We start from the raw sequence: 18,122 nt of genomic DNA, 5'->3' as shown, positions 1-18,122 counted from the left end.
TTTGTATCCCATAACCTATCATTTCAAATACCCACCTAACCATTCTTCCTTTTATCTAGTTATGCTAAAATCTATCCATCTAAATAACTGCTCAGCTGACCATCTTTCCATGTATCTAATCACCTATACATCCAGCCATTTATCCATTTAAATGTTCACCCATACATCCAAACATACATGCATCCATACATCCATCTAAACATACATCCATATAAACATGCATCCATACATCCACCTAAACATTCAGCCAGATGCCCATCATTCCATTCATCTACACATTGATCCATTGAAACATCCATTCACCCAAACATCCAAATACCCAGCTACCCATCTATGCATTTGTTGATCCAAACACCCACTCTTCTATCCAAACACACACACACACATACATCCAAACACCTACCTACTCACCCATCTATCCAGTCAAAATTCATCCATCTATTTATCCAAAGTTCTATTAACCTACTCACCCGTTCCTTCAAATATTATCCATCCATACTCAGTGATCTATCACAGAAACAAAGAACAGAGTATCATATGCATAAGTGGACCTTGAACAATTATAATATGATAAGAAAGGGATTGGATGTAGTGGGAAACTGTCAGGGGAGGGGGATGGGATTGACAGTTGAGGGAAACTGCTAGGGGAGGAAGTGGCATACCTCATCAACAAGGGTACCTACATAATCAACGTTTGTATACCTAACTCTGAATTGTATCTCACATCTTTATAATAAAACACAAAAATAAAAACAAATTATCCATCCAAACAGCTTACAAAATACATACAATAAGATTTTCAAAGGAATAAGATGTTAGAACAAAGAAAAATAAATGAAAGTTGAAGAATAGATAAAGCTGGTGACAATATACAGAAATATATTTGGTAATTGCAGCACAATGACAAAAGGTGGGTTCTGAGCTTCCTAAAAGCCAAAGTAAAGAAATGCAAGCCGTTACAGCATCATTGCTTCCATAAAATGCAGTCAAACAGCTGTCTTAATGGGAATATGTCTCTTCTCCTGTGAGAAAGAGAATGAGGAACAGGGTGAATCACAATATTTCTTCTCCTAATTAGAATAAAATCATATAGTTCAATTTTCTTGGCATAGTTCCAGTTTATGCCTGTTGTCTGGGTATAATTATTCACAGCAATCTTTTCATTATTGAAATGATAAACTATCTGGTCACCATACAATAAGGCATTATAAAGATATGGCTGAATAGTCAATAAAACTCCAGCCATTTCCTCCCTTTGACTCCCCACAGTGGGATGGGGAGTGCAAGATGTTTGCTGCTCGAATCTCTTGCCTTAACCTGTCCCCAAAGAGCTCCCCCAGATCTGAGCATCTCTTAGAACCATCAGTTCCTCTTCATTCCCCAGGCCGGCCATGCTCTCCAGGCTTCTGTGATAGCTAGCTTTACCTCCCCAATGCCCTGGATGGAGGCATCCACTCATAAACCAAACCTTCCCTGATTTTCTGTTTGTGCCTTAGATTTTTTTTTTAAACCATGTGAGTCTTCTTCTTTAATACACAAGTGATAAACACACAAACCAGTTTAAAAAAATCCCTGCCACAAGTGGATTTTTTTTTTCTTTTTGAGTTGGAGTCTCACTTTGTCGCCCAGGCTGAAGTGCAGTGGCATGCTCATGGCCACCCCAGCATTGACCTGCTGGGCTCCAGTGATCCTTCTGTCTCAGCCTTCCAAGTAGCTGTAACTACAGGTGCATGCTACCACACCTGGCTAATTTTTTGATTTATTGTAGAGACAAGGTCTTACCAAGTTGCCTGGGCTGGTCTCAAACCCACAGGCTCGGGCATTCCACTCGCCTTGGCCTCCCAAAGTGCTGGGATTACAGGCTGAGCCACTGAGCCCGGCATGTGGATTTATTATTATAAAAACATATCCAGGAGTCACCACACCTGGAAGAGGCCCCACAGACCTCCAAGACACCCAGCAGGCTCAGACTACCTTTTTAAGTATGGTGAAAACCAGAGAATGGGAAACAGGCAGATGGGATGGGGAGATGGGAAAGGAATGTAGAGGACAGAGCAGAGCTCTCTGGATGTTGATTTTTAAAGAACTGTTATAGGTTGAACTGTGTCCTCTCAAAAGATAAGTTGAAGTCCTGGCTCCCAGAACCTGAGAATGTGACCTGATCAGGAAATAGGGTCTTCACAGATGTAATCAAGTTCAGATAAGGTCATACTGGATTAGGGTGGGTCTTTAATCCATCCACCAGTGTCCTTCTAAGAAGGTGGAAATCGGACACAGGCATACGGAGAGAAGAATACCACATAAAGACATACAGACAAACAGAATGAAGATGGCCACATTACGAGGGAGGCAGAGACTGGAGTGATGCCACTTCATGTGAAACCAGTGTGAGAACTGATCTCATTTTACAGAGAAGGCTGAAGCACAGCATGGCTGAGGACCCTGTCTCCCCCAGCCAGGGGCTGCATTCAAGTGCAGGCTCTATTCTTGCGGATGCAGCCACATCCTTGGGGTGCGAGAGACAAATAAAAGAGTACTTCATGCTTCAAAAAGTCATTAAGGAGAAAGGTGGGGAAGAGATATCATGTGCATTATTATTTTTATTTCCAAAATCTGAACCTATCCTTGAGGTTGAGGGATGGTGACAGGGATGGTTCATATCAACAGAGAAAGTGGGCAGAACAAAAGATCTGGCCAGCTTTCAGACTCTGAGCACTGGAGATGAGAAGTCCAACAATCCACTCCAGGCTGGGAGATATATATATATATTTTTTTTCTAAATGAAAGCTCAATTTCCAACAGAAGACAGCATCCACAGAGCAGGGAGAAACAGCATGAGGAACTGCTCATTATGGGATTTTTGAAAGGTCACAATTCCACTTTTCATATATTAAAATGGTAGCGTGCACACACACAACCCCACAGCTGTGGTTGCATGCCAACAACACTGGTTTGGAACCTAAGCAGGATGAACCATTTAAAAAAAAATTCAAAATGGATTATTGTTACCCCATAAAATATATATTTATTCTGTGGTACCTAGATTCTAAAAGATTCTATTGCAATGAATCAGAATGCCTTCTCATTTAATTTAACACTATTTTAGGGCATTTTCCTCAAAGTCAGGACTGGAAACCTTCCCAAAATAAGAATTTTTAAAGCATCCTACTCTCTACTCTCAGAGATCACTACTGAAAATGTCTTCTAATTTCCCCCCTGAAATTGGCATTTTTCTAGACATTCCTCACAAACAGTGGAGACCAAACGCTCTAACAAAGACCCCTTGCCTGGCTAGGCGCTAGTGCGTCCTCGCCTTTGTCTGGGGACTTTAGGAAAAACCATGCCCTCCTTAGATCAGGCAACCATTCTGGGAGAGATGTATGGCTTAGGAAGTTGAGTCCTTATTGATGAATAAATCTTAATCCGGTTTGTTGGCTAATTACGCTCGCGGGAAGGTAGTTTCTTGGGCTGCCTAGCAGGAAGGATTAAGCCCCCTGTCTCCGGTGGCGCGGGGTTAAGCTCTGGGTTTGTAATGACTGAGTAATGAGACCCGCTCTCTGAGGACCCCTGGCATCCATCGATCAGGTTTCTCTTCTGCAGAGACAATGCCAGAAGTGGGCCCAGCAGTTAATTACGGGAAAGGTCAAAGGTCACACAAAACCAACACAAATCTATATACTTTTTCATTCCTAACTGCACACAATGACCATGGCTCAGTCAGAGGGTGGGAAGGTTCCCTTCCCCCTCCCACTCTGTGATCCAACGTAACCATGGGGTTCAAGATACTTAGTGACCTCTCCCCGTCCCATGTGGCTTCAAGCCTCCACAATTCTGTGCATGCTGTTCTGAGTAGAGGTCCTTCCCCTTCACACCTACTCACCTCTGTATCCCGAGTCCCAGCATCACCTCCTCCCTGAAGCTTCTCATCTCCTAGCAGACACAATCCCTTCCCCTGCCCTGGGCTTCTGGCCCCCTATACAGACGCTGGTAGTACTCTTGCTTGTTTATGTCTGTGTCCTTTGATGCTACAAGTCCATGAGGACAAGAACTGCGTCCTGTTCTGCTGGAGTCTCAGAACCTTGCAGACTGTGTTCAGCAGAATCTGCTGGGTGTTGAACAAGTGAATAATCATGACCATGGCCTCACTGACTGACCCTTGTGATGTAGGAGGCAGTCTGCAGATCCTTCACACATGACTGCCCTGAGAGCTGGGTACCAACATTTCTATTTTACAGAGAGGAAAACCAAGGCTCAGAGACTCTGCCTGCATTGCCCTGAATCACATAGCTAGTACAAGGGAAGCCAGGAATTAACTCTTGCTGGCTCAGAGTTAATGCTGTCTCTGTTACAAAGGACCACGTAGTGTATGATTCCATTTATATAGAGTCTCCAGACCAAGCACAGTGGCTCATGCCTATAATCACAGCACTTTGGGAGGCTGAGGCAAGAGGACTGTTTGAGCCTAAGAGGATTACTTGAGCTCAAGATCAAACTGGGCAACACAGCAAAACCTCATCTCTAAAAAAAAAAAAAAAACCCCAAAATTAACTGGGTGTGGTGGCATGTGCCTGTAGTTCCAGCTACTTGGAATGCTGCAGTGGAAGGACTGCCTGAGCCCAGGAGGCTATCATGGTAGTACTGCAACCCAGCCTGGGCAACAGAGTGAGACTCTGACTCAAAAATAGATAAGTAAATAAAGTCTTCAGGAGAACAAATCTATTGAGACAAAAAGTAGATTAGTGGTTTCCTAGGGCTAGGGGGGTTGGAGGCTTGAGAGGTGGTAAAGGCCAAGGAGCACAGGGTTTCTTTTTGGGGTATTCAAAAGGTTCTAACATTGATTGTGGTAGTGGATAAACAATGTGAATATAAGAAAAGACACTGAGCTAAATACTTTAAAGGAGTGAATTGTATGGTATGTGAATTAAATCTCAATAGAGGTATTTAAAAAATAAAGCAAGCGAATGCTGTGGGTACTCTTCTCCATTGGGCTGGCTGGGTCTCCAGGGCTCTGCCTGGATGAGATAAACCACAAAGATGCTCACTTTGAACTGCCCTCAAATGCCACTTGCCCAGCTTGGGTTCTTTGTGGGGTGCATGGCTCCCAAGAACCAGGGGGATTTCCCTACCAAACCATTAGGATGAGGAGCAGTTAATTGTTTCCTTTCTGAACCCTTCTCTGGGGGCTGTTCCTACACTCCAGCATCAGGACTTGTGGATACTGAAACAATCCAGTCAGGAGAAAACTGGCCTGGTGGAGTATTGGAGATGGAAGTGAGGCTCGAGTCTGGCTCAGCCAGCCCTGGGCCAAGGCCCCTATTGCTCCCTTTTGCCATTATCAGGCATGGGCATTCTTCCATCTCCTTAGGGAGATGCTCTAGGCCCCCAAATTGCAGGCTCTGAGGGCTTTCCCATGGACCCTACCACCCTTGAGCTCAGTAAGATCATAAGAGACATGGAATTGTCTGAAAGCCTGAGGTGCCACTTAGGATTGGCAAGCCAGATCCCAGAGCTGACACACCAGCCTAGATTTATAGTTAACTGAGGCCCAAAGAAGGGAACTGAGAGCTGACAGCAACTTGAACTCAGGGCTTCTTCCTCTAACCTCGCAGGCTGCCCCACCGAATCTAGCAGCTAGCAGGGCCTGCTTAGCCTGGTGCAGTTCGATCCCATTGTCTATTTCTCCCAATCCTCTGGTGTAGATTCTCTCCAACAGTAATAAAAGTAACTGCAGTGGCACAGTCTTGATGATAACAGGCTCAACCCTCACTATAGCCTAGGTAGCGAGGTCTAAACTTCCCACATCTCATAGAAAAAGAAACAGAGGCTCAGAGAATCCCAGCGTCTTGCCCAAGATCACCTAGCTAGAAAGCAGCAAAGGCAAAATTCTAACCAAGGCAGGCTAGTTTCAGATTCTTCCCTCCTAACCATGACACAATCGTCCAGAGAAGACCATATCTCTGTGAACCAGGAATCCGAGGTCCGTAGTCCTCCTGGAGGATCAGGTTGCCTTCCCACTTCTTCCCCTCTCTCCCAATGCTTTCTCAGTTAGGCCCCTTGCCCTCAGCCTAAACCCAAGCCACAAGGGGCTGCCAACCTGGAGAGTGAGAATGGTCCAGACACAGAGGAACACAACCTCAGGTGAGCAGAATTTCTCCCACCAATAGACCAGCCAGGCCCAGGCTGCCCAAGTGGGAAGGGACAGGTGGCTAAACCCAGCTGAAGCCTGTCCACTATCCCCACAGACTGAGCTAGCACTGGGCACCATCGAGGAGAGCATTGCTCTGAGGAAGGAGCTGCCCATGTGAGTCCGAGGGTCTGAGATCTCCTGACAGCTCTGAACTCTGAAGTCAGCAGCTGAGGCCTGAGAGGTCCACAGACCTGCCCCAGGCCACTCAGGGTTGGAACCTGCTCTCCACGGACCTGCTCCTGGCTACAGACTGAAGTCATGGGGACTCCCAGAGAGAGTGATGCATCTTGGAGACCCTGGAGGAAGTGGAGAGTGATCCATGCCGGCAGCTGTGATTAACCCAGGCCAGAAGTCCAAGCCAGCTGGTCAGGGTTTTAAGCTCTCTCCACCCAGGGGCCGCAGCTCTGGCCCATCTGGAGGACCTCCACAGCGCACCCTCCGAGACCCCCCTGACCTTGCCCGCGCATACAAGGCCCCCAGCCTTCTTTGTCTCAAGGCCTTTGGGGAAGGCCGTCATCCATTTCAGTAGCATTCAAAGGCACACAAGCCCACAGTTTATTTTCTTAGAAATAATGGTTTTTTTCTGGTTAGCATTCCTCTGATGGAAAAACAAATACAGCCACTGTAATAAGAAGCGGCCAAGAGGAGGCAAGAGGGCCCAGAGGAGGGAGTAGGGGGAGAGGCAACTGCCCACAGAGCCTGGAGATGGGAAGTGGGAGGTAGAGACAGAGACCCACTAATGCCAGGAGAAATGGGGATTTAGAGGAAAAAAAGCCCAACATGCAGGCCCTGGTGATGCCTTCAACACATTCTCACGGACAGTGAGCCTCTGTTCCTCCTCAAATCTCTGCTCGAATGCACATTCCAAAAGGCAGGTGTTGTGGCTCCAATTTGATGGGTGAGGAGACCAGGGCACAGGATGGTTCAGTCACTTGCTGGATTTACTGAGTTAGCAAAGATCAAAATTCAGGCCTCTGGATCCTTCCACAAATGCTTCCATCCACCATCAGAGCTGGAAGGAGGATCAGAGACCTGCTTCTGCTCTGCTTTCCTGACCCCTCCTCCAGAGAGTCCTCCCTAATTTCTCCCCCTCCTCAGGCACAGATACACACTCTCTCTACTTGACCACCACTGAGTCCTGTCTGCATTTCTCTTGCTGCACTTTCCACACCCTGTTATGCTCATCTCATTTCCAGTCTGTCTCTCCTACAAAGCAGTGAGGCCTTCAAGGCCCCAGCACCAAGCTTGGCACAGAGTAGGTGCTCAGTGAACATTCTTTACACTTAACTGAATCAAGTTCAGTGCATACATTTTACAGATGGGCCAACTGAGGCCCAGAGAGACAAACTTGCCTTCAAGGCTTAAATGCAACAGCATGAGCTTTTCATTTTTCCTCCTAAAAATGGACGTAGGCTCCCAGAACTCTCCAAGAGGTCTTAACTCTGCAGCAGAGCTGGCAAGCAACACTGCCTAATTGCTAGCTGACAGCAACTTGGAATTTTAAGTCACATCCAATTTCTTACTGCCTGTTGGTCTGCTGGACTTGAGTGCTTTCATCTTCAGCAGAGCACCTGTTAGCATGCATAATTGCATGTTTTAAAACTTGAAGAAGAATTTCCCCTTCTCTGTCCCCCTCTCCCCCCACACCTACCACCTTTCCTGGCCTCCCAAAAAGCAGAATTTGATCTGGAGTTTCAGTACAGTGTGTAATGATGATAATGAAAATGATTTAATGTCATGGACATTATTTCCTAAGAAGGTCAATTGGTTTTAAGATCCCCCCCCCATGTTAAACTAAATGGGATCACTGAGTGTGTTATTAGGAGTTTTGTTAAAACGCTTTAATTACATACGCTGTAATCTACCTAACTTCAGTGATTGACCAGTAGGCCCCGGGGATATAAAATTCAGGAAGTAACAATTTACATTCATTATGCACATGCTAATTTTGTGACCTCTGATGGCCGTCAGGTTGTCATTTTTCCCCTTTTTTTTTTTCATTTTTCCCCTTTTATTTTTCCAGAGGAAAATAGTAATATATTTGATATACTGTGGCCAAAACAAAGAAGTTATTTCCCCCCCAAGAGTTTTAATTATAGCATTTTGGAAAAGGCCCGAGTTGGAACCTGCAAGTGGAATAAACCACTTGAGGAAATGGGCTAAAAAATTAAGTACACATAGAAGGGGTGCTATGTTCTGTTGGTTCAGACTAAACAGTGATTATCAAGAGGGTCTTAGTTATTTAAACAGTCCATTTGAGGGCGGTTTGCTCCTTGTTTGGGGCCTGGTCCTGATTATAAATGAGAGCTTTTAATTAAGATTAGTAAGGTCCAATTCAAGCTATAATTTGGTCCTTTTCCTTAGCAAATGTCTATGAAAACAAGGCAATTAAGGTTAAATGAGTTGAAGCATTTAAAGGGGATGAAATGTCCCCTGTAGCCCCCAGTCTGCCCCCTCGGCAGAATGAACACACACAGGTCTGGCTAATTCAGACCAGGAGGTCAGCGCAGAGCTGGCCTTGGCAGCTTCCAAAAGGCCTCCGCCCAAGGGGCTGGGGATGCTGGGGATGCACAGGTTTAGCTAACTGAAGAGGGACAGAAGATACAGGATGTGCAAAGGCCCCGAGGTTGGAAGGAGCTGGCAACTGAAAAAAGGCAGTGATGCTGGGATGAGGTTAGGAAGGGAAGGATAAAAAAAAAATCATAGTAGCTCAAAGTGGTTGAGATGAATGCTGGGCTAAGTCCAAGGGGTGTCCTCTTCCCACTTATATGGATGATGATGTGCTTTTTGGCCCCTCACATTCCCGGGACCTGTCTCAGACTAGCTGGCAGCAGCAAGGGAGGGAATGTGTGCATTTCCCTCCAGCCCTCTATAGATCTAAGGAACTTTCCTTGCTGCTCCCAGGCAGGTTGATGGGCACCTGGCCTGCTGCTGGGACCCCTTGGCTAATGGGGGTTGGAATCTGAGCCCTGCTGCCTCTCAGCTGGGTGGCCGGTTTTCCCAGGCTGACCCTGCCACTTGTCCAAACCAGATATTCTTAGACTAGTCTACCCTCCCCGCCAAGCCTCAGCTCCCACGTCTGTAAAACCTTCAAATCTGTGAAGTCTCAGGAGGCTTTTCCAGGGCCCTCCAGGATGGATAATGGTCCTTTACTGTCGGCTGACACCAGCTCTGGGTTCAGCTCTGAGGGAACTCACCCAGTCCTCACAACCTAAATGTGATAGGCGCACTGAGGAGTGATGCTCACAGGTGATAGTTCCTCTGGCTAGGTGACCAGGGAAAGCTTCCTGGAGGAAGTGACCCCTGGAGTCCACCCACCCTTTCACCCAAAACATGCCTTTCAAACCCCCTGCCAGGCCGAATGCTGGGTTCCAGGGATGGCAGCTGAACAGGTCACAGACCCTGCCCTTGGGGAGCCCATATTCCAGAAAGAGACATGGGAAAATGTAAATCCAGTGTGGCATGGGCTAAAACGGAGGTGTGAACGGGTCTGGGGAGGGCAGTGAAGAGGGATGGCTGCTCTGGATACTCTTTAAAGTTTCTTCCAACTCTATACATCCATGAGTTTACCTCAAGTTACTCCAGGTTCCATCAAGATGCCGATCATCAAGAAAATATTGCTTTCTCCTCAGCCCTGCTCAGAGCCTTTCCCAGTTGTCTGAGGTACCTCATGAGTCTGGCTACAACAAGTCCCCTGCCAGGGTTAAGTTGGCTGCGTGGGCCCCAGACCGCTGCTGGACACAGCAGCAGCATGGTTGCTACATGGAGGCCATATTGTCATCACACATCCAGAGGCCACGCAGCAAGATGGCTTTGAAAGTATAGAAATAAACGGTTTCCAGAATAGGGGGCAGGCGGCCTCCAGGGCTAGGTTTGCTAAGGGGGGGTTACACAACCAGCAGAAGTTTCAAGGTGTCACGGTTAACGGGGTTAAGAGGCTCAGTCAGCCCCACATAGTGCTTGTTTCCCGTGAAAAACGGGGTGGGGGACCGTGGAAGCCACGCTCTCAGGGCATGTTTTGCTGAGAGTCCATCCTCTGTGCCTATCACAGCAAACAGCAAAGTTGGTGAGATCTACAGGACAGGGTGCTCACTTCCTTCAAAACTCCAAGCCCGGCCTCTGCAGGACCCCACACCAGCTCAGGACCTGGAGATGCAGGAGCCCAGGGAGGGAAGATAGTTTTTATCTGTTTTGGAAATGACTATCTGGAGAGTGCAGTGATTGATTGCCAATGTCTCCTGTGGGAGAAAGTGTCAGCATATTGGCCATCACTGAAGGAGGTTTAGATGAACAAAAGAAAGCCTTCTGACCCATGTATTTTTTTATTGTACATTTTTGGTAAACAGTCATCTGTGAATGGCGCACCTGTCTGTACATCTCTGGGGGGGCTATGGATAGATGCATATGGTTTGTATGAACAGTCGATGGCCCAGAATACCCCATTTCCCAGCCATTACTGGAAAAAGGCAAAGCTTCATCTCTGTTCACATACTGATCATAATCAACATGATCATTAATATGATGATGACGGTCATCACCAGATACGTCACCAATACTGCCATCATCCTCCTCCTCCTCATCATCATGATGTCATCACCGTGACCATCACCCTCATCATCAACACCACCACAGTCATCAACATCACCATCATCATCTTCTTCCTCTTCATCACAGTAAGAGCTAATGCTTACATGGTGCATCTCATGGGACGATTAATTCGTTAAATTAATTCACTGATTTAAATGAATTATTTCGCTAAATTCTCATACTATGAAGTAAGTCCTAGCATTAGGTCCATTTTATTGATAAACCGATGGAGGTTAAGGAACTTGCCCAGGATACACAGGCAGGATTGGAACCCAAGCAGTCTGATTCCAAAGCCAATGCTTTAACCACTGTGCTCAGCTGAATATGGACTGTTCATTCCCTCTTCTCAGGACAGAAAGTTACAGATAAGAATAAACACCTGCAGAAATGCAATGTGGAGAAATGGGCTCACCAAACCTGAGCTCTAGTCCCAACTCAGGAAAGGCCCCGGCACCCTCAGGCCTCATTTCCCCATCTGTAAACCAAGAATGTGAACCACTGGGTGGCCTGCCAGCTCCTTCAGATTTCAAGGACCCCAGAAGCCTCTGCAGAGTCATCCCAGGGAAGCCAGCAGGGTTCTAATGGCTTTGGGTGGACACTCCAGCAGGCTGCCTTGATTCTGACTGATGACTGTGGGTGGGTCCCAGGGATGAGAAAACCTGGGTGCAGCAGGACAGGTCCACTCAGGTCCCTGGAACCCATGCCAGCACTCCCTCACTGAGGGTTTAGGGGACAAGTAACCAAATGGTGTCCTACTTTTGGCTCCTAACATTCCTTCTTGTAAATATGGTAATGCAGTAGATTCCGACCCATACTATTCATTAGGAATTTTCAAGTCAGATGCAGTGGTTCATGCCTGTAAGCCCAGCACTTTGGGAAGAGGATTTCTTGAGCTCAGGAGTTCAAGAACAGCCTGTGCAACACAGTGAGACCTTGTCTCTACAAAAAAATTAAAAAATTAGCCAGGTGTGGTGACGTGTGCCTGTAGCTCAGTTATTCAGGAGGCTGAGGCAGAAGGATCACTTGAACCCAGGAGTTAGAGGATGCAATGACCTGTGATCATGCCACTGCACTCCAGCCTGGGCAACAGAGTGAGATTCCAACTAAAAAAAACAAAAAACAAAAAAAAGCTCATGCAGCCCTACAGACCACAAGCTGCTGGAGGACAGGGATCAGGCTGCACCATAACACTCACCTCTGAGGTAGGTAGCACTGAGCGATTTTCAAAGGTCTTTACCATTCATAATCTCATTTGAGCCTGAACCACTCTGAGCAGTAGTGGGAACAGATGGTGATGATAATGGAATAACGGGAATGGTGCTGTCACCTGCATACTGAGCACATCTGTAGACTGAGTGCCTGCTGTGGATTGAAAGCCAGGTCCCAGTACGCTACACTATACCTCCCTCCACCTTCAGCATGACCTGTGATGGGGAATATTTTGGGGCCACATAACCGAAGGAGAAACTAGGCTCGGTGAGGGCCAATTTTCATACCAGAGGTGGGGTGAAAACTGGAGTCCCCATGCAGAGGCCAGGTCTGCCCCTGTTTTCAATCATGGGTCAAAATGACACTGTGGCAAGAACAAGCCCTTCCACGAACCCCGTGCTCCACTCCACATGTCCCCTTGTGGGCATCTCACAGGTTGCTCATCTCATGTGGACTCCAGCCTGGGCAAAAGAAAGTCAACTTAGACTAAACATTTTCTGCACACCCATGCCAGTGCCAGGCCCTGCCTTGGGGATGGGAACGTAGTGACACATGCGAAAGGTTCTCTGTAACTGAGGAGCTTGCTGGGAGCTCCTAGGGGCACACTCTAGGGTTGACGGCTTTGGTGTGGTGGCCCCAACACCGAGCTTATGGCAAGTGCTCAATAAATGAGCTTACAGTACAGGGAGGGGTGCAAGACATGCAATTATAATCCAGAGCCAAAAGTGCAGTGATGTAGTGAAGCCTGGGAGCTTCTGGGAGTCTAGGAGGTACTTAATGCAGCCTAGTATGCATGCACATGCATGTGTGTGTATGTGTAAGTGTGTGCATATGTAAGAGGAGGCATCAGGGAAGGCTTCCCAGAGGAGGAAAATCTAAAGAATGATTAGCCTTCAGATTTAGTCAGGACACAAGAGGAGGGTAAGGAGCTCCAGGCAGGGGGAAATCCTGAGCTGGGGCTCACAAACATCGAACAGTCGTGTGTGTGTGTGTGTGTGTGTGTGTGTGTGTGTGTGTGTGTGTGTGTGTGTGTGTGTACGTGCGCATGCATGTACCAGGACACAGGAGTTGTTCAGTGTTTTAGGATGTGAAGAGCAGAGGCTGGAGTGAACTGGAAGTTTTGGAAGCACATTCACAAGCCTCCCCCTGTCTCGGGCAAAGCAATTTTCCTCTCTAGAAGATGAGAACATGAGGCCCACAGAGCCAGTGGGTGGCAGAGCTGGGTTTGGGACAATAGTCTGACTCCTAACCAGGGCTCAGGTGGAGTGGGAAGTTAAAGTTGGACTCTGTAGGACTTCTGGGAAACAGGCAGGAGACAAAGTGTGGGCCTCCTGGCAGCATACAGCAGGTGAGGGCCTATGAAACAGGGCTAGGGGAGGCAGGTCAGGGGCTTAAACCAGCAGAGACAGGGGTCAACCATGGTTCTCCCTTGCCAGGGTACTGGGAGGCAGAGCAGAGGGTCAGAAGTTGGTCACACAGAGGCTCACACGTGACACTCGAACCACTGAGCTAATCTCCAGGCCCTGCTAGAAGCCAGGCCAGCCCATTCTACTAGGCCTCTTTATCTGCCTCTAGCTCAGCCTTCTTCCAGAGATTTGCAGTAGGCTCCAGTTTCCCCCTCCAGTTTCTGGGCCCCACATAAGCCAGGGATATGACCGAACCAGGCATGATGCAGGATAAAGTCACCTGCCCAGCACTCAGCCTTAAGTAGATGCTCAATAAATGAGATGAAGAACCACTGGCATCCCCAAGAGGCATTGCTGCATCCCCCACAAAATGCTAGCCCTGTCGAGCCTTATACACATCAGGTGCTCATCTTGCTCTCACATGTCTCTTTCCTAACACAAATATCACACTTCAAAAAACAAGTGGGCAGTGCCCAGGGAGAGGAAAACAAGATGCTAGTGAGTTATTGAGGAGAAGTCAGAAAACCTGGGTTTCAGTCCTCTTCATGTCACTGTGATGCTTGGGGATCTTGCAAAAGATACTTCCCCACCCCCGAACCTCAGCTTCCCTCATTTAGACAGGGGAGACTGGGATCAGTGACTCCATTAGTCAAGGAGAGAGTTGAGTTCTGCTGCAGACCCACAGGGCACAGACCCTCGCAGACAAATGCTCCCAAGTTTCTGTCTGGCTTAAAGAGTCTTGGCTCCCAACTCAGCCAGGGCTGCTCCTTTCTCTCTGACTCTCACCTGCCAGAGAGGCAGTTTCTAGTGCCAGGCAGTCAAAGCAGCACCCCAGGTGCAGGGAAGGAAGGCTGGACAGACAGACAGACAGACAGACAGACAGATGACACAACTTTCTCACTCTCTGTCCAACCTCTGGAGCTCAAGACAGGAGACCTGAGACAACCTCACAAACGTTGTGGCTGACTACTGAGCAAATCCTTTGATGAAGCTATAGGGTGGCTTTGAACTTGATGTTAGGGACCTGTGGGAGAAGGGGTCACCCTAGGTCTTTACATCTCTCCATATATCCAGTCAGGGACAGATCCACAAATGCATCATGCAATGTTTCATCTCAATTTCTTAAAAAAATGTTTCAAATATGAGTGAGAGTCAGGTACCCCATGACTTCCACTTTCACCCTCCAGGGAAGAAGTCCATGTTCCCAGAAAGCCCACAGCATCCCCTCCAAGGCTGAGAAAGCCTGTGCTATCAGTACTCAGGCCTGGCTGGTGATCAGTGCAGCAGGCATCAGCCACCTACAGCAGCCCTGGCAGCCACAGGGTCTGGCCGGGAGGGCTGGGCTGGACTCACCTTCACATTGCCTCCCTTCCCCCTTGTAGCCTGGTTTGCAGAGGCATTTGTAGGACTTGGGTGTGTTCTGACAGATGGCATCGATGTGGCAGTCATCTGTGCCCTCTGAGCACTCATCCACGTCGACTGCTCCTATGGGTGTGTGGGAGGGAGACAACAGGTGAGATGTGGCCCGGGAGTAGGCAGTCGATGATGTGGGGCAGGGGAGCTCTTGCCTGTGCCTTTCCACCGACCAATGGGCTCACTGACGATAACTGCCACAGGACAATCTGGTGTGACAAGTGGCAACTGGTAGCATCTTTGGGGTAGCTACAATGTGCCAGGTACAATGCTATCAATATCCTTGACTTCATTTATCTTCATGACAATCCCACTGAGTACGCCTATCATCCCACTACAAATATGAGAAAACTGAGGCTTAGGGACACAATGAGGAAAAGCCCCTCTTTCTGTGTGTCCTGCTCTCCCTATAAGCATCACTCCAACCCTCTTCCAGTCTCCTTACTCTTGAATTTAGAGCCAGGAGGGTCCTTGGAGAAACTTAAATCCAGCCCCTTTGGGTTACAGATGGGGAAAAAGAGGCTGGGTTGAGCAGTGAGAAGAGGTCAGACCAGGAGGCATATGAACTGAACATGGCATCCCACCTACGCTGGGGAGATATGAGACTCTTCCTCTAGCTTCTACTGGAGTGTTCAGTCAGTGGTGGAACCACACCCTCAACTGGGCTTACCAAGCCCCATTCATGGTTCTGATTGTCCCCCCACCACTCTCTTCCCTTTTCCCCTCCTCAGAAATGTAGGTGTAGGTGTGAGCCTGGTTCGCATATCCCAACTTATAAACTCAAATTCAGTTTAGGTTTTGAGGGCTCCTGACACTCCCCACATCCCCTCCTCAACACACATGTATACCTTCATTCTTGAACAGCTGCTGTGCAAAGCAATGCAAAATTGATTCTGTGTATCTGTGTATACACCCTGACCCTCCCTCACCCCCTGCAAAAACACAAAGATTTCAGATGATGGGGGGAGGCCTCTGGGCACAGGATAGCACAGCCAGAACCTTAACTCTAATCCAGGTTAATTCCTCAGGTTTTGGATGAGGAAACAGAGGTCCAGTGAGGTCTGTCGTTGGTCACTGAGGCAGGGACTACACCCTGACACAGTATGAGCTTTTCTATGTGCCATGCTACTTCCAGCTAGATATGAACAACATGTAGGTGGATGGCAGACAGACAGAAGGACCCAGAGCACCACAAGGGACTCTCTCTCAGCAGCTGTCATGAAGACAGTATCCCCAGGGGTCAGCTCAGAATGTCCCCATCTTTTCATGCCTCTCGCTTCAACTTAGATTGCCTGGCCCCCTCAAGAGTGCCCACTCTGAATGACTCCCTGGCTGATGTCTAGGTTCTAAATAAGCGTGTTGAGTATCTCTTAGAGAGTCACTTCCCACCAGGATTCCTCCTCTGCCCCAGACCTAAGACTCCAGCCCACCTCTGAAGGAAGAGAGGCATCAACACACACACACACACACACACGCACACACGCACACACACCAGAGTGATCTCCCTGAACACACATATGTGCACACACAATCACATAGCAGGTGGCATCACTTTTTGGGGGGTTGTATCTTCTCAGGTGGGCAGTCCATCCTCTATAGCTACCCAAAGGAAGGGTGGAAAGGAACCCAGGAGGCAGTGGATGGAGGGGGCCAGAGCCGGCAATCAGAAGGCCAGAGACCAGCAGGAACATCTGTAATTGGCCTTCTGGGGAAGTGTCTCCCTCCCACTGCCCCCTCTCCTGTTTCTCTCTTCTGATGTCCATCGGTCTCCTTCTCTCTCTTCCTTCCCATCGGCTGATCCATCGTCTTTTGATCTCTGCCTCCCTGCTGTCCATTTCCCCATGCAGGGGTGGCACCGCCTCAAGGGCTACCAGAGCCCAGAGAGGGCCAATGTACATGCTCCCCGAGGGGAGGACTGGGGCCACTTCTGAGAGGGGTAGTGGGCCACAGATATGGCCCTTTCCATTTTCCAAGGGTCAGTGCATGAGACTGGGAAGGGAAACTGCCTGGGGCTCTGAAGTCCCTTGTGACCCCCGCAATCTCCCACCTAGGTAGGTGTCCTCATCAGGATGGAAGTGGATGGGTGCTGAGGGGTTAGTGGGATCGTCTCCCAACACACCTTATAAACACATCCTTAGGTGGGGGTAGGGGGTGGGGAAGGGCAGGCACCTTCAAGGAGAGAGGGAGAGGAGCCACAGACCTTTTCCCCACAGGTCCTCTGGCCGCAATCCCTGGTCTGGGCTGGAGATTCTGTGGTTTGCTTATATTGGGGACTGGCTGCTGGGGTTTCACAGTCATAGAGTTTCCACAGAGGAGAGGACAGGAGGTGGGAGACAAGACAGACACAGAGCGACACCAGGAGGGACAGAGAGGTGGAGAGAGGCACATATAGGAACAGTCACACAGAAGCGAAGGACCCCAACGCTTGGGAGAGACTCCCACAGGCACACGTGGGTATGGTCAGCAGGACTGAGCTTCCTGAGCTTCCGGGAGGAGAGCATATGGAAGCAAGCTTCGCTCCAACTGTGGAGGAGTTTAAATGGTCTGGCATCCTCACTCAGAGCGGGCGTGACACCAGGAAGAGACCCCACGCTGCCACCAAAAACAGACCTCAGAGAGCCTAGAGGGGTGGGTGGGACCCTCTTTCCCCCAGGAGAGAACAGGAGGAAGCTCCTCTGAAGCTGTGGAGGAGGGAGTGTGACTCCAGCTCTGCCGGGAAGTCCCTCCAGGAGGGGAAGGGAGGGCAGGAAAAGCTACCAGGCAGCCCACCTTGCTTCTGCTGCCTGCCCGACCACGGCTTGTGCCCACTCGCGTCCTGCCTCCCTCTCCTGCATCTGCTCCACTGATGTCCCACGTCTGGTCTCTCCTCCCCCTGTCTGTCTGTCCTCTGCTTTCCTGCGTGTCTCTCTCCCACCTCCTCCTGTCTGACTGTCCATCTGTCCGTCCCGTTCCAGGTATCTGGGACCTTCTCTTGCCTGTCTCCCTCCCACTGCCCCCTCTCCTGTCTCTCCCTGGTGTCCATCTGTCTCCTCCTCTCTCTTCCTTCCCACCGGCTGGTTCACCGTCTTTTGATTTCTTTCCTCCCTGCTGTCCATCTCCCCTCACTTGAGTGTCCTCCTTCCCCCTCAAGCCTTTCTGTCTCTTCTCCAGCCGTCTGCGTCTCTTTCTCTGGGCTCCGTCCTGCGTCCTTTTGTCTGTTCCCCCAGCGCCTCCTTTTCTGTCCGTCTGTCCATCCACACCTCTCCTCCCTCTCCCTCTCGGTCAGTCCTTTCCCCTTCGCTTCCCTCCCCCACCCCCGGCTCCCCTCCGGCCCTTCCGCC

At 48.9% G+C, this 18,122-nt stretch overlaps 1 protein-coding gene across 1 annotated transcript in view; it reads right to left on the bottom strand.

The window, feature by feature from the left end:
• LOC103251677 (signal peptide, CUB and EGF-like domain-containing protein 1) overlaps window positions 1-18,122 on the bottom strand; it is a gene marked incomplete at its 3' end in the record, with an annotated part of 49,422 nt that overhangs the window by 29,994 nt on the left and 1,306 nt on the right. The window contains exon 2 of the mRNA XM_008050275.1: window positions 14,743-14,874. Within this exon, the coding sequence (XP_008048466.1) occupies window positions 14,743-14,874 (132 nt within the window). The remainder of the gene's footprint in view (window positions 1-14,742; window positions 14,875-18,122) is intronic.

This window comes from Carlito syrichta, unplaced genomic scaffold (genome assembly GCF_000164805.1).
Source record: "Carlito syrichta isolate Samal-C Ts95f unplaced genomic scaffold, Tarsius_syrichta-2.0.1 Scaffold59675, whole genome shotgun sequence".
NCBI classification, from domain to species: domain Eukaryota; kingdom Metazoa; phylum Chordata; class Mammalia; order Primates; family Tarsiidae; genus Carlito; species Carlito syrichta.
The sequence above is the reverse complement of the archived record's forward strand: the minus strand, read 5'-3'. Positions and strand labels throughout refer to the sequence as shown.